This window comes from Carassius auratus, chromosome 7 (genome assembly GCF_003368295.1).
Source record: "Carassius auratus strain Wakin chromosome 7, ASM336829v1, whole genome shotgun sequence".
NCBI classification, from domain to species: Eukaryota; Metazoa; Chordata; class Actinopteri; order Cypriniformes; family Cyprinidae; genus Carassius; species Carassius auratus.
In genome coordinates, this window is record NC_039249.1 from 12,936,937 (window position 1) to 12,954,669 (window position 17,733).

Here is a 17,733-nt window from a genome sequence, read left to right on the forward strand (position 1 = left end):
TCTCCCTCTTAGTCCATCACTTTCTAATAGACTTGTACAGCTGACAGTAGAGCACAGACTTTGTTGACTTAAGGGCCCCTCCAGTCCTCATTCTTTTTACTCTTCTCTCATCCTTTCACTCTTTTTGCAATTCTTGTTGCATGTCAGCTTTTCTAAGTTTTTGCGAGAGGATAGAAATGGAAAAGTGTTAAGAAATTGGCGTCTGTTCTCTTAATCAGACACAGAATTACAGTCATGCTTGAAGGGAACCACGTCATTGATGATTTCAGTACCTTCTGTTGCCTCAAGTACCTCCTTGTCACTTTAACACTTACTAAGTAAATAAATTAATAACGTCAAGATATGCTTTACTTCTGTCAGAATGCAGACCTTCTGTCGTCCTAGCACCGCGTTTCAGCTCACGTGAGCGAAACACATAACAGTGTCATGAACATGTGATATACTTGATATTTGTTTTTAAGAACACATTTAAGCCACTTTTCCTTTGGTCACTGATGGAAGAAATAATAATAATAATAGAAAAGATTAACAAAGCCATTTAAAAATGTTAACTGTCTCTGGAAATAATTTACAGCATGCTTTAGTAAGCAATTAGCTTAAACAAGCTATTTGATTTATAATGTTTGCCAAGTTTGCTAATAAAGTCTTTCACTGGGTGACTGAATACCCATTGAAGAAACAGTTTCCCAGTTCACCAGAGATTTTTTAATAAAAGAAAGAAGTAATGCGTAATGGAGACGCAATCATATTGTTTTTCATTGCAGATTGCTTGTCTCTTCAAATGTCTCTTTCTTCAGGTGGCCTTGATTCACCGCTCTCCAAACCAAACACACATACTGTACTTGATAGGCTTTGGACCTTGACTGTCTGTGGGACTGTCTGCATTTTTCTCCTGCACATTTTCATCTCTGCTCCCCTGCTGAATGCAGTCGATCAACATCTTATCTTGGACCTCAGTGACGTGGATACAGGAGTCAGGCAGCTCGGTGCTGGGGAATATTTCAGGCTTGATTTGTTTGGGTATGTCAGGTCATAGTGGACTCTTTTTTTCCTCTTCCTGTACTGGTATAGATTTAGCTTTAAATGTGTATTACTGGTTAGACTTTAATCTCCTAAAGATGGTCTCAGCTTCTGGTTTTAGCCAAATGTGCTATTTTTAATGACCAGTAATCCATCCAGAGTCCAAGCACGTCCTCGCCACAAATTCTGTCACATCCGCATCCTGCACACGTCAGTAATCTGTCAGTGCTCTCTTGTGCCATGAGCTCAAGAAAAGAAATAAATGGGAACATGATATTGTGAACTCATACATATGATAAGGTCACAGGTCAAGCTTCTTCATGAAATTGCTGCTGTTTGCTTACTTAGTTAAGTTGTGAGCAAGTTTCTGCATCTATCCATTTTTCTTCATCCATGGAGAGCTGCTGTTTAGTGGACAGATTGAACTGAAAATACAGCTACTTCAAGTATCAATCTTTGCTTAACAGTATGTGTATATATATACTCAAAGAATTATTGGCTAAAAATAATTGAAGATTGGTAGGAAAAAGTATCTCTTCCTTCACTTCTTTTAACATAGAGTACAAAATTCACAGACAGTCAGAAAAAAACAAAAGTAAAAATAGAAGGATAATGTGACCTTTTCTAGGAATTTATCCTTTATGATTGAAATACCTGTCTTACGTAAAAGTTAAACACTAATAAATAATTTAGCATTTTTCAGTTACTAAAAACTGAAAAAAAATTTTTTTTAAAGATTTTTGTATGCTTGTATTTTATTTTTTACACAATGATGGCAGTTTTATTAGGTTGAACATTGAAAATATTTTTGATTTATTAAAAAAACATGTACCTGTTTTTACAACAGAAATTACAAAGATTTTTGTGCTTTCCGTATTGCATAGAAAATAAACTGGTATTGCACATCTCACTGGCTTTGTAACTGGCTTACGTAGTACTACGTCAAGGGGAATTTCAGGCTGTTTAGCATCATTACCCGTCATTTACAGCTAGTTCTGGGATGAAATGCTGGGCAAGTGTTTATCAGTAGCTTGTGCTTAATTTTATTGTCCCTTTCATGTCGACTCTCATGTTTGCACAGAAACAGACAGTTTACCTGTCCTACTTAAATAACAGAGCCTTGAGAGTCTGAGTGTCCCTGGCAATAGTATATAATTAGGTGGTTTCGTCAGATCATTTTTCATGAAATAATTTTTTAGTCTAAAGTTAAAGGAACTGAGGCCACCTCTATTGTTATGAAACAGAGTGTGCCAGTTAACTTATATTTTTTGCCTTATCCTTTTAAGTTTAGATGATGTCAGTATTGTGGGTTGCTAAACTATAAATAGATCGGTTTCTTGGCAATTATGAAGCCACACTTGGAGCATGCTCACTCGCTTACACATATCTACACACCCATCTAGCATGTCTATTTTTTTTTTTATAAAATAAGATCTTACATAAGGCATTTCTATCTCTGATGCTCTGTTTAAACCACATAAAGACGTTAATAATTTAAAATTGTTATATAAGTGTTTTGCATATTCTCAAATCATTATGTGGGTTGCAGAGCCACAGATAAGCTTAGGAAACCCCCACAGTGCTTTAGGAGGCAAAAGAGACGAGTAAGAGTGCTGAATAACAGAAAGACGGAGAGAAAGAGCGAGGATTACTGTATGTAGGCAGGGGTAATGAATGTGCTGAACCAGCTTTAGCTCAGAGCGAGCTTTTGTAAAAATGGTGGCTATTGTACTGTAACACACTTAATGTTTATTAAATAATTATGACATTTTAATTATACCTTTTTAAATATGGCCATAAACGGCAATAATTGGGGTCAGTATTACTGGAAAAGGGGAGAAAATTACCATTATTTAATTATTTATGATTTTGAAGAAGTTATATCACTCCAGCAATGTAAATGGATGAAATTAAACTGTTCTCTGTTTACCAGGTTAAGGCTTACTTAAAGATTCATAGGCTTACGGGTGTTTTTTCAACTACTTTGGCTATTCTGACCTTGTGAACTTTTGTTTTTTTCACACAGTTAAAAAAATGTACAAAAATATTCACCACTTTGTCATTTCCACCACATTGGATCTGAATTTATGCATTGTCAAAATTAAGTACTTGCTAAGTCTAGTTTTATAGCTATCATGTATCCTAAATCACATATAACTTTGCATATGTCTAGGACAAAGATAAAACAATAAATCTGTACATAAAGCAATTGAAAGGTACCAAAAATAAATTGACAGCATAGTGAAAAGTTTCCAAGATAGCGGAATATGATCTTTATTTTACAAATAATAAAAAAAGTAGTCTCTCTCTTTATTTAAAATCTGTTCGTTGTAATATGTCAACCCCCTGAAACATAAAATGGACTCAAATTGAAGAAACATCTTCTGTAAAACAATGAAACTATAGGAAAATATATTTGTGTGAGCTAGACCAATGACCTAGAAGACCTGAAAAAAGCGGGCTCTGTTATTTACGGTCTCTGTTTAATAGTCTTAAAGTCTCTGTAGTTTAATAAACTACAGAACAACACGATCCGGAAGTGGCGCACTACTATTTTAAGTCCAGTGAAGCAGACCAAATCAGTGTAGTTTGCTTCAATTATTTATCAGTTAAAGGGTTAGTTCACACAAAAATGAAAATTATGTCATTAATTACTCACCCTCATGTCATTCCAAACCCGTAAGACCTTCAATCATCTTCAGGACCCCAAGTTAAGATATTTTTGATGAAATCCGAGAGCTTTCTGACTAGGGTTGGTCCGAATACTATTTGTTGAGCTTCGAAGCTTCAGTAGTTATCAACACCGAATGTTCAAAGCTTCGAAGGGAGGGGTTGGACATATTGTTCTTTCTAATAATATTGTGTTCCTGTAGCTCAATTGGTAGAGCATTGCGATATCAAGCGCAAGGTTGGGGGTTTGATTCCCGGGAACACATGATAGGTGTAAATTGATAGCCTGAATGTACTGTAAGTCGCTTTGGATAAAAGCGTCTGCTAAATGCATAAATTTAATTTAATTACAATTTAATTTAATTTAATAAAGTCAGGAATCTCTGTGTGTCTGTCTGTCTGTTTGCATTTATATTATGTCAAGAACCATTTATCAAATCGACTTCACGCATGGCCAGTGTGTTTCTGCGAACCCAGCGGAGGGAAGTGTCGCATTTTGGGGCAATATGGACATGCGGCACATTCAGATAAACTACAGAACAGCACGATTCGGAAGCGGCGCGCCACACGCGAACAGGGCTTATATGCTCTGAGAACGGACACTGGATTAGTGAATGGATACGGTTTCATTTTCCACTGTGGTGCTTATAACGGAGCTCTTTTGGAATGCAATACAAATGCGTCGATCGTTGCCTTGGTAAAGCAAGTGTAATACAAACGGTGATATGGACGATAATCAGATATTTCTGTTTTGGGACTCCTTTTTTATCTGATATTTACTTCATTCAATAAAAGAATTAAAAAAGATAGTTTTTGCATGAAAAAATTTAATAAACAGAAGGCGACGATGGGTATAATATCAATAAGTGCAAATGCTTCCTCCACAGACCAAACTGTCTCAGACATTTGTTTTTTTATATTAAATGTAGTGTAGCTGTTTACTTAGTTTGATCCAATTGCATGCTTTCGCTTAGCCAGCTATGGAAACTGGTAGCCAGGCAACAGAGTGGCGATGTCATGCACGAACTCTAACAGCACACACGGAGAACTCTGGGCCAAGAATGGTTTGTAATCATGCTGTGCCGTACCAGGCTCACTTGGAAATACAGCTGTAACTTTACCTGACAGTCCTTAGAACTGCCAGGTGTTAAAAAAAAGATTATTCAAATCTCAAAATTGAAAACCGAATGCCAACCCACAAAATTAATATTCGAATATTCTGATCCAGCCCTATTTATGACCCTCCCATAGACAGCAACACATCTGAAAAGTTCAGGGCCCAGAAAGGTAGTAAGGACATCGATGAATAGTCCATGTGACATCAGTGGTTCAACCATAATGATACGAAGCTACGAGAATACTTTTTGTATGCAAAGAAAACAAAAATAACTTTATTCAACAATTTCCTCTCTTCCGTGTCAGTCTCCGCCACAGTTTCATGACACACTCGTGCGGGTTTGAAACGTCATGAGGGTGAGTAATTAAAGGGACCCTTTAATGACAGAATTTTCATTTTTGGGTGAACTTACCCTTTAAACAATCATTAAAAGGTTATTCCAGAGAGTAATGTAGTTCAGTTATGTAATGGTTTGTTACGACTTGCCACAATCATTTTAAGCTTGACGGATGTGTATATTGTTTATAATGCATGGCCTCAAAACATGGCTCATCCAAGATTTTAAAGACAGAACTGAGAGGTTGTGCATTATAATGACTTTACCTCAGTGAAGGAGTTCACAATACTGTAGTTGCACATGGTTTTAACTAGGCCATCTTTTTATAACTATATGTTGAAAATGATTCTTTGATCTTCACTATCTCTGGTTTGTGCACGCATTAGGTTTGAACCTTCTTTTTCGTGCAGCACTTGACAAATCAGCCACCACGAAGCGGTACACTCTTCCACACCTAATGACACTCAGAGATAGCACCTCCCACTCAGGCTAGGTTGCTAGGGATTATTGTCATATTGTCATCCACAGAGTTATGTCTCCTTCAGTTCGGCAAAGTTTCTCTCAATTGCACCATCAGCTTTTTGTATGGAAGCAAGGCCTAAGTATGAAACTTTGGCCTGTTGTTACTGAGGTAACTTGCATATTACACTATGTTTGATTAACTCTTGAAAATAATATAATAATTATTTGCGGTCTACAAATACATTTTCAAATTCCAAAATCTTTCCATATGTTGTTTCTCAGAAATCTGAGAAAACTCCGAAACTAAAAGGTCACTTTTGAATCTTAGCAAAGACCTTTTTGGTCTTTGGTGAAAGTGGCCATGCTGTCAAGCATAAAGTTGACATGCTGGCTGAAATGCTGGTGATCTGGGTTGATGGTTGACAGGTTATTGTTCACACGTACCATTGACATTTGGATAAGTGATGTATGTGTGTGTGTGTGTGTGTGTTTGAATGTGAAAGGCTTCCACACATCAGATCATTTATCTGTCATTCAATACTATAACATTTGACATCTTGCCTGCTAGGGGTGCGCGATAAATATCGTCCGATAATTAACGCGTATCTTGTCAGTAAAGCCGGTTCTCTAATCAGCGGTAAATTCCATCAGGTGCTGATTTCACATAGAGCAGCTTTTACTTCACGGAGCCGTTGTTAACTGACTAGCTGCGCAAATCCACGTTCATTTTCAGCGTTTATTTGCACATCTTCTCAGTTAACAACAGCTCTGTGTAGTAACAGCTGCTCTATGTGAAATCACGCACCTGATGGAATTTACCGCTGATTAGAGAACCGGCTTTACTGACGAGATGCGCATTAATTATCGGACGATATTTATCGTGCACCCCTATTGCCTGCTGATGTGTCATTAACACTGGCCAGTGCAAACAATCTGTCCTCCAATATCAGTTTCTTTGACTATTGTGAATATTTAACATTTTGAACATTTAACATTTGTTAAAATAAATATACAGTTGGTTGCATGGCATTATCTTGTTCTGTCATATTGTGTGATGACATTTTTGAATCTCATATTATTTGAGAGGTATAGTAATATAGTAATTAAATCTTTTGTATATTGGGTCATTCCGTGTCAACTCAGAGGTCTCCGACTCAAATTTGTGATTATGCAAAAAAAAATTCTGAATACAGACAGACATGTATAGTGATGAAAGCCAAAATATGAAATGTCATGGATGAATATTTAATGAATAATCCATTATTATTATTGTTCTTTTTGTGTGTGTGATACACTGCTGATTTTTATTATTTTTTTGGCTGTTGCATGTAGTTGTGTTGTGTAGCTTAGGGAAAAGCTTGGCATTTGAAGACGAAAGGGCTAGGGAAGTGGCTGAGGGACTCACAGGATTTAATCAGTGTTTTTGCTCAGTTATTGATCAGTCAGTGTCAAGCCATGCTGTTGCATTTTCACTCTGCATGTGGAAAGAACAATAAAAATGAAACATTATTCATCGACTTTACCTTCTCCATCTTATCCATGGATTTAGTTCCATTTTTTTCCACTTTTAAATAATAAATCTTTATAAATACAAACAGTCTAATAAAGTACAGTATACATGTCTGCAACAAATAAAGTATAATAGTGTGTGAAATATTGTGATATATCTTAAAGAATAAGAATCTTTCATCCAAACTAAACCGAAACATGCATAATATGCCTCTCAAGAAACAACAATGGAAACCTTGACTATACTGTGAAAATTCAGTAATGATAATCCTGCTTGCAGAGTCACTTGCTGCTGGTTTAAGTATTGAGACAATACATTTTGTTTTTTAATTTGAATATCTGAGGAGCTTTTTTATATATTTCAAGTTCGCAATACTGTGCTTAAGCCTAATTAGCTTGAGTGGTCACTCAGAATGGGTTTAGTTTGCACATTTAGGATCATATTTACTGTGGTTTTAAGCTATGTTGTTGTAAATATGCTTTGTTACCAATATTCACTCTTTAACGTACGAGTGGGTTTTTGTAACTCGCTGTCATCTGCTTGCAGTTATTTTCTATGTACAAAAACACTGTCATGCAGCTTTATCACAAACTTTTCATATAATTTCAATTTATTATAGTAATCATAAACACACTGGTTTGTAGCACAAACAGTTCCACCATTTACTGCACTTTTTTTCTTATAAGAATTTAAGGAATCGGAAGTCTTGCACACTCACAGAAAATAGCTTAGGTTTGTATTGCAAAATAAGCTGGATACTTCATCTAGATATTAGGAAAACCGCTTAATGTTTATAAATAAACTAAAGCTGTGAAGTCTGGCACCTTTAAGGCCCTAAATTGACTGTGTATTGACACAGGAAGCAACAGCAGAAGCAGCGTTCTGCCTGTCACAGCCTCTCCCTTTCTCCCTCCAAACTCACCGATCCATGGCCCGGGAGGGAGGGACGGGGGCTTACCGCTCTTGCGGAGTCTATGTGTTTGTGTGGGCGGGCAAGAGAATGCCTCACTATAGATTTTCCAGCAAATTAATGAAGGTACTGAAAGAATGAGGAGGAGGGAAGAAGCGAGAGAGCGAGATAGAAAGCCCCTTCTGCGGCGCAGAGAACTGAGGGAAGCCCTTGCAGCGGGGGCGAGAGCCGAGCAGCTCCCTCACCCTTGATCTTTCAGCTGGCCGTGGGTGTTTGGACGCTGGTGGCTACCCAGGCTCCAATGGGTAAAGCCTTGGGCCAGCCACATGAGTGGGTGCAAAAGAGGGCCTTTGATGACCTTCGAGGTGGAGGAGGTAATTTCTCACCCCCATCTTCTGCACTTTTTGTTCATCTGGAAGGAGTTTGGTACGAGTCGGGGAAGGGAATCCGCGTGTTTAGCATGACTGCAAAGCCAACGCAGCCAAATTAACAACCTGCCTCTGCATGGGACCCCTAGTGTTCTCCGCCTCATTTGCTTCTCTGCTGTCTGATTTATAGTTGCCTACCTGGGCTGTTCTCAGCTCACAGGCTGCCTAAAGGTCACATGAAAAATGAATGGCTCTTCGGTGCTGGGAAAGAACTTAGGAGGAGATATAGAGAGTCTGGAGGGACCGAGATGATGCCTGAATGCTTATGTCTTGTTTCAGCTTCATCTTGATCTTTTTTTAAACCCTATTCATGTAGCTTTAATGTGTGTGTGTGGTCCGAGACGATGTAAGTGTGCCTGTGTTACTCATAACTGTGAAATCTCTTCAGATAAAGCAAAAACAGTGAATTAAAGCAATAGTGTAAAAGAAAAAAAAATCCACCCACGATTCCATATGAATGACTGTGGATTAAAGAGCCATCGTCAATACTCACGTCAAACCAACACCTCCGCATATATTCTAACATTCATACTTCCCTGCAAATGTGTGTCTGTGATCACAGAATAACCGCGTAGCCTTCGCACGCATGCGTTTGTGTAAGTATCTGTGAGTTTGTCGGTTTGTGTGTCTGCTTTTCAATTAAGTTTAAGCTGCGGCAGCACTCTCTCACAACTCTCATCTTTTGGTCTCCAAGGTGATAAATAAATGATATTTTGTTACCTTCCCTGTGGGATGCATATTATTTGGTCTATCTCTCTTTCTTTCTCTGCACAGCTTCTGAGCTGCAGTAGACTTTAGACAGCAGCGGAGAACTTAGTGCCTAGGTTACCAGCCCTACAGAGGCAGAACACCTGCCACCGTTTGTTCAGCTCCTTTCTGTGTGGAAACGGACTATACAAGAGCAAAACTTCAACTTACCATGTACGAAGAAGGTCTGAGTGTCGACTTTACTTTGCAGTCCTGCATAACTTTATGTAACATATTTATTCTATATATTTTAAACCCATACAACTATATAATTATACCCTAATAACCATAAAGTTTACACATAATAAAAATGATAGAATAATATAAGACTGCTGATCAGGTTCATATTATGAAAGTTGCCTCTTAATAAAATGTTAAAATATATAGCTGTGTGTATTAATTAATCTAGGTGAAGAACAATAAATTATATACAAATAATTATAGGAAGCATACTCCCAACAGTTTTATTTATTTATCATTTTTATAGTTTTTTTATATTTTAATGTAGCTTTATTTTATTTTTTTATAAATGTGTTATCATTTTAGCATGAACATTAAATGAAAAATGGAAAAAAGTTTTCATTTATTGTCAACTATAACGACACGGCACCATATATCAATCAGCAGTACTGTACTGTTTTATCCCCATTACAGTCACTCATGCATTTGCGGTGCACCACTGAGTTGGTATTTTAATAGCTTGGCCCAATATGAAGTTATAAAGCAGAAGTGTGATGGATACTGATATTCTAAACACCAGAAGCTGTTTTTCTGTTTTGTAACTAATGATAAGAGTCAGATATAGAGAATGTTCACCAAAGGTTTTGCTGTTTCTGGCTTCCAGCGTTAGAAATGAGTGGCTGATGTTTATTTTTAAAAAGGTCTCCGATCAAGCCCTGTGTTATTCTGACCTTAATAGATTGTGAGGCACGTTTCTTTGTCAGAGTGAATACAGGCTTTGCAAACAATCTTACTGAAGGATGCAGCACAACCATTTATGTTAGACCTGGCAGCAAATGCAACCCATAAGCACTGTTACTGTAAGGTACAAAAGAAAATGTTAATCTGTTTATTTAGTGTCAGAGAAAGAGGGAGGAAATGGTAATGGAATGTCTAACTATTTTTGATTTTTGTTTTATTTTTTGAAAAGCTAATACTTCCGTTCAGCAAAGACAGTGTTACATAACATTTGTTATTGTCTTATTTTCTATTCTCTCTCTTGTTAAGGGGCCAGGTGAAGCCAGTACTAGGGAGGTTCAGTGAGCTGAATAACCTGCTCCCAGCACTGGGTTTGGGTCCAGGAGGTGTGGATGCTGCCCTTCTGGATGCTGGATGCTCCTCCATGCAGATGGATTCAGCAGAAAGAGGCTTCTCCCTCAGCAAGGATGGGCCGCTGGACATGAGGATGGATGGAGACAGGTTCGACCATGACCTCAGCTCACTTCTGTTTAGAAGAAGCACTTATTGTCATGAATGTTCCAAGAATCATTTGTGCTATTAGTAATGCCTGATTCACTCTTGATATACACTGATGGCCACAGTTATTATTCCTGGCTCACTCATTTATTGATTACATCTACAGAGTCTCCATGCTTCTCTATTATAGCTGTTCAAAAACTAATTCTGAACAGGTGTAAGACATAACCTAATTACAGCTTAATACAATAAAAAGATGACTAAGCACTGCAGAGCCCGCTGATTCACAGACAGAGCTTTGAGGGACACATGGAATGTTAGTGTTAAGACAGTGGATGAATGAACAGAACTAATTTAGTTAGTAAGAAAGAACACCCCCCACCCCCGCCCCAAAGCTCATGTCACAGTATTTCTAAAAGGGACAGTTCACCCAAACATGAAGATTCTGTCATTTATTGCTCGCCTAATGTCGTTCCAAACCTGCTCACAATCTGACATATTTTTGATGAAAACTGAGAATTCTCTAACCCTAACTCATTTGTGACCCTGGACGACTAAACCAGTCATAAGGGTACATTTTTTTACATTTTAGATTTATACATATACCTGAAAGTTTAATAAATACGCTTTACATTGATGTAGGATAGGACAATATTTGGCCAAGATACAATTATTTTAAAATCTAGAATCTGAGCGTGCTAAAAAAATAAAAATAATTTGTCCCAAATGAAATCCTTAGCAATGCCTATTACTAATCAAAAATTAAGTTTTGATATACAATTTATGATTTTACAAAATATCTTCATGGAACATAACCTTTACTTAATATTCAAATTATTTTTGGCAAAATAGAAAAATTTATCATTTTGACCAATACAATGTATTTTTGGCTATTGCTACAAATATACAGTGCTACTTAAGTCTGGTTTTGTGGGCCAAGGGTCACAATTATGTAAGGATATTGATAAAATAGTAGGGATGTCCCGATCAGGTTTTTTGCCCTCGAGTCAGAGTCATTTGAATTTGAGTATCTACCGATACAGAGTCCCGATCCGATACTTCTATAATACATAAAAAAAAGAATAAAGAAGAGTGAAAAAACAGATCCAGGATGTTCAATAAATTACATTTTGAAATTTATTCAAATAGAAAACAGCTATTTTAAATAGGCTAGCAAGAATATTTAAAAATGATACTGTTTTGCTGTACTTTGGATCAAATAAATGCAGGCTTGGTGAACAGAAGATACTTCTTTAAACAACATTAACAAGCTTATTGTTCAAAAACTTCTGACTGGTAGTATAGGCAACTTTACTTTTTCTCTAATTTCTAGCTTTTAATTGGCTTAGAAATCTATAACTGCTGGAAGATAACAAATAATGGTTTGTTTATATACCACAAAGACACATAATAATAATTGTTTATATACTACAAAGTCACATAATAAGGTAGAATAGTTTCTATGCTGTAATAAATGCTATGTCAATCAGCACGGCATTGTTCATATACTTTATTTATCACCTGCTGGAGATGATAAAAAAAACTCATTGTATTTGTGTTTCCAAAAGTTTCTGTTTTTCTGTGAAAATAGCTGTTTTCATACAGCGATAGCTGGATGCTTTTGTCCATATTAGGAATTTCTTGATATGACTTTCTGCGCGAGAGCGCCCTCTGGCCTCGAGTATGAATGAAACGCACACTGCAGGAATCACTCCGTAATCTTCATCTTGCCTTATTCTTGGTCCGAATAAAACACAAGATCATGTGCAGACTATCCTATCTCTTTGAATTTAAATCTATATTTTTATGTGGTTTTCAATCTGAAATGTTGAACTTTAAACTGCAACAAAAAACAAATCCTCTACATTAAGCTTGCATTTCCTATCTCCAGCATTCACATGCACTGAAATGGAAGCATAAACATTGTAGAAATTGGCAGGGTGTCACAAAGTCCAGGGACCATTTCACAATTTGTATGCTACATTAATATTTTTAATTCTCAATATCTTGTGTTTCAACAGTATTTGATTAAACAGCAGTGAAACTGTACTAAATGGTTACATTTTAAAGGAATAGTTTGCCAAAAAAGGAAAACTTTTCCATTCAACGAAAGTGCAACATCTTTGTGTGTGTGTGTGTGTGTGTGTGTGTGTAAATAAATAAAAAGCAGCTAAAAACATCATAAGAGCCAATTATATTCTGGTTAAATTTTCTGGTTAAATGTTGAGTGACGGTTGTATTAAAGCAGCAGATGTTAAAGTATTTTTCCATTCTCAAAATTGAAAAGAATGAATCACATTTAACTTATGACATTTGCTCATATGGCAAAATATAATATTAAAATATCAATATTAGCTCTAAGAATTATGTCAATAAATTTTCTGAACGGGGTGCGACAGATAAGTGAGATAGAAAATGTGTAGTGTTACGGGGACTACGGGACAGGTTTGAAAAACCCTGTATTAAATAACCATTTTTTTGTATATAACAAATAATATTGTTATATGTGATGCAGTACTTAGATGTTTTTCTTCACTATTTAGGCTACGTGAAGCACATGTCAACAGTTTGATATGATTGCTGTCTTTATAAAGCCTTCACACCCTTTCACTTTTAATGAAAATAGTCACCTAGAACTGTTTCCTAACCCTGGGTCTGGAGAACTGCCAAAGACACACATTTTTTCAGGGTTTTTTTTTCTGATGCATGCATTTCAGGTCATGGAGTCTCTAACGAGCAGAGGAGTTGAATCAGGTGTGTTTGAGTAGGAAGAATGTGCAGTACAGGGTACTCCTGTGCCAGGGCTGGGAAACTCCTAGAGTGGTGTTTTATCATCGCCAACATCTCGAAGTCTCCCACGTCTCTCATGCAAACCACTGCTTCCCTCTGATTTGAAGAAGAGCGAGAGGCCTTCCTCTCTTATTAGGAAGTTTTGTCAAAGTTTTCACTGTGATAATGAGGTGGAAATCCCACCCACCATAACTGACTCGGAACTTTTTTCTGGGGGCGAGATGAAATGGTTGAAAAAAGAGAAGGAGGTAGAGAGAGGAAAAAGGGCGAGATATAGTGCAGGTCAATCCAGGTCCTGCCCACGGTATCTGAATATGCCTTATCCTCGCTCCATCACAAAAACCAATGTGAGAATTAAAGTTTCTGACGGCATGATGCAGTCGGCCGACTCAAGCTGGCCTTCGAGAAGAACAGAGCACACTTTGCATTAATCAGCATGTCTATCTGTTTGAGTTACTCATTCCATGCCCACATACTGTCAATGACAAACTAAATAAGAGAAGAATCGTTCAAGGATAATGTGAGATCCAGAACGACGCTGATTCCAAAAGAAAGGTTATGATGAAAGGTGCATCAAGTTGACTCTAGGTGACAGATGACTGAAGCTGCTTCTGCGCATGAATATTCCAGTATCAGTCAGTACCTGAGCACTCAATTAATCTTTGCGTCCCTCGCTGTCCATCAGTACAGAGGCAAAGAAATGTGCCAGTCACAATCTAAGGTATCAGACCTAAATAACAGCATTATGTGTAAATATAGAGATTCGTACATGTGAGTCAAGATGTTTAGGGAATATATGAATCACTGGGAGTATATGAATCACATGTGCAAGTGACTGAAACGCACTACATTAAATGTTAAGTTTTATTTGTATTAGTGAGCTAATATATTTCCTCTCTATGTAGGTGTGTAACTTTGTCTCATTTATCCTGGTATATCTTTGTTCTTCCTGGAGTGTACGCACACATTTTCCTAAAGAAAGAAAAAGCAAATGCATAATTCAGTTCATGATTTGATATTTTTATATTTGTCACTAACCATTTCTCCCTCCTGTTCTCTCTCATGTACACACGCTCTCTCTCTCTCTTTTTATAGATCCCGAGCCCACATCTCCCAGAGTGGGAAGGGTGGGAGGGGTTTTCACTGGTGTCTTAGAGCTGTCAGGCTTGGCTTCTGTCAGGCAGGAACTTGTGACGTCAAGCTGCTTAATTGGGCTCCTCTTTGTGCGTAGGTACCCCGACATGCCCTGCGCGGCTGACGTGGTCAACGCCTTGGATCAACAGGCGCTTGCGTCCGTGCTGGCTGCGTACGGGGAGGAGCGGCACACCAGGAAAATTGCGGCGGCCATCGCACAGGCACGCAGCATCTACCCCATCGGCCGGACCCTGCAACTGGCCAGCATCGTAGCAGGTACCCCCCTCATTAATGCCCTACACTCGAGGGAGGTGAGGAGAGAGAGAAAGCGATATTAATGCAAACTCTCCCTATGGGACTTATTTGTCCTGGAAACGGAGAAGAGGAGAAAAGATGGCGTTTACTAAACCGAAATCTCTGCCGTCCCATACCCCCCCCCCCCCAACTCGTTTCTCACTGTCTGAATGTCCATCAGCAACACATCCCTAGCGACTAACAGGGCTCTTATTAATAAAAAACAAAGCGAGAGAGGAAGCGCTAGCGGAAAAGCTGCAGATGGGGTTCCGTGCGCTTTTTAGCCCCTTTCCTTAATTCGTATTTGGACTCACACTCCCATCCTCTCCTACCCCAGACCCCCCCGCCCCCCTCCTTGTATCCTTTGATTTGTTTCTCACACTCGCTCCCTCCCTTTTCGTGCCCTTCACCGCACCCCCACCAACACACTTCTCCAAAAGCACGCGTCACACGCACCACATTGCGGCAGCTTGATGCTTTTTGATATTATATTAACCGGCTGCTTTATTTTTGCCAGCGCTGTTTCCATAGCCCATCGTTGGCGACGAGATAGATAGTCACTTCAGACGATGACGCTAGCACAAGGCAAGCACGTGCGTCACACCGGGAGAACAGGTGTGACTAAGGGCAGTTGTTTGATCTTCTTTGAAGAGTAGAGCAAGTCAACAACAATGTTTATTCCAATCAATCTGGAAGCTTCTGACTCCCGAGGGTCCCTGGGGGTCGGCGGTGGGCTGCCGGCATTACCGTTGCCAAGGGAAGCGATTGATGGAGCAGGAGGAGGGATGATATGTGTGTATTTGTATATGTGTGTATTTATCAGTGCTGATGATGGGGGAATGGGAGGGGTTTAGACACCATAACAATGGGCGTTCTCCTTCTTATGTGCTCTTTGTTTCCTAAGAGCAACTAAAGCTCCATAATGCCTCTCTGCCCTTGCTTTTGGAGGCAGATGACTGTCAAAACCTGTATCCCCCGGTGTATCGTTATAATCACCAGTCACCAACCTTTGCGTAACACATTGCAAAAAATAAGATTTTTAAAATCCGTTTTACAAGTAAATGCTATTTCGGTCTTTCTACTTCAGATTTTTTAATTCAACGTATTGCTTGCAGGCATGTTTCTTTGTAATTATTTGTGAGATTCACTAGCAAATCCTACATGAGTAGGTAAATCATGCACAAATTTTGTAGCTTCTGATTGAGGTTTTAGTCCATGTTAAACCGGGGAATCCGCACTATTTAGTGAAACATATTTTAGAGGAGACGAGGTCACGGCGGTCTAATATTCTCATCAGTATGAACCCAGCTGGCGTGACAGAAGATTATCCAGATTCCCTAAGGAAAGTGTCCCTAGATCCCAATGCTCAGATCAGCTTTCTACGTATCAGACCACTTTGAATCATAATGAGCATCAGAACAAAAGTGGCTTAAAGCCAGTAAGCACCCTCACTGACCCTGGCAGCCACACCGGCCACTCTGATACACCTTGAAGCCGTCAATCTAGGTTTGCCGTAAAACATTCAGACTCATTTGATGCAGCTCACAGGATTTGACAGCATGGTTAAACAGTTGTTTAAGCTGCTGGTCATGCTTTAATATCACTGTAAGAGACACTAATCAGCCCACTATTGATTACTGGTTGAAGAGCAGACTTGTTGGAGCGCTGATGAAAATTGATCTTTCGCTTTCTCCTTCCGAGTTTGCTGAGGCCCACATCACAGTTTTGAAATTAAGGCAGTCCTTAAAGTCTTTACATTTGTTAGCTGGAGTTTACTTTCCTACTCTAAACTTTATTTTAGGCAAGTTCTTTGGTAAAACAATGAGGGACTTTTTTCACTTTGTTGAGTAATTTTTTTTTACTGGATATTTAACTGTCTAATTTTATTAACTTTCATTTAATCACACTCATGTTGTTGCAAACCTGTAGGACTTTCTTTCTTTCTTTGGAACACAAAATAATTTGGGCTGAATGATCTTGTAATAGCTATTGACGAACCTGCTACCTCCTTTGCATTCAGAAAAGGGATGACGTTCCTTATGTAGTAAGCGTCTAGCTATTCAATTAGTGGTTAGCAGAATCTTTTTATTAACAGCAGTCAATTGTTGTTTTTGAATAACTTGGGATTTGGTGTCTCGTTCAACTCCAGAGCTTCATGCAGCAACATATTTCTGGCATTGAGACATTGAGATGAAAATTCAATTCAAACAAAATCACGATGCGTCTCAACGTGTCGCGAGAGACTGGCAAGTACTGTATACAGGGCTGTAAACAAGTAATATAACTGGCTGCACTGTTTTCCACAAATTGGTAATGGAAAATAAATAACTTAATTCTGCCGTATACAGTGGGATTCAAAAGTCTGAGAACACAGAATATCAGGGATTCAAAATCGAATCGAATTTGTTACGATGTCCATGTGAAATCTTTGGTACAAAATGTTGGATCGTTTTTCCATTCAATTGCAATTCATGATAAATCCACTTGACTTGACCTCACTGTGTTTTTTCATGAAATACTGCAATATTTTATCATCAGATTTCGTCAAATAAATAAAAAATGTAGCATTGCCTTTTTGTTTTATTTATCATTCTGGCATTCACTGATTCACAAGATTTTGTGGTTAATAACTACAGAGAAACACATGCAATTTCTACATTAAATAATTTAGTTCAGGCAAGAATTAAAAAAAAAAAAGAGTAAATTTGTTCTCAATTTAAGCATTTAGAAATTAAAGTTTGTCAAGTCAGTTGTTTTTTTGTGATGTTGAGTTCTTTTGCGTACCTAGTATTGAGATCTAAGTTCATTTAGGTTATAACTATACTGAGTAGACATATTATCTTAAAAGAGTAGCAAGCTGTCTACCTAACGACTTGCATGTTTGTACAGTAAGTGAAC

The 17,733-nt window shown here is 38.1% G+C and overlaps 1 protein-coding gene across 4 annotated transcripts in view; it reads left to right on the forward strand.

The window, feature by feature from the left end:
• mettl15 (methyltransferase 15, mitochondrial 12S rRNA N4-cytidine) overlaps positions 1-17,733 on the forward strand; it is a 62,173-nt gene that overhangs the window by 37,914 nt on the left and 6,526 nt on the right. For all 4 annotated transcript variants that reach the window (XM_026267411.1, XM_026267410.1, XM_026267408.1 and 1 more), the window contains 2 exons: positions 10,429-10,620; positions 14,639-14,817. In XM_026267411.1, coding sequence (XP_026123196.1) covers positions 10,429-10,620; positions 14,639-14,817 — 371 coding nt within the window. The remainder of the gene's footprint in view (positions 1-10,428; positions 10,621-14,638; positions 14,818-17,733) is intronic.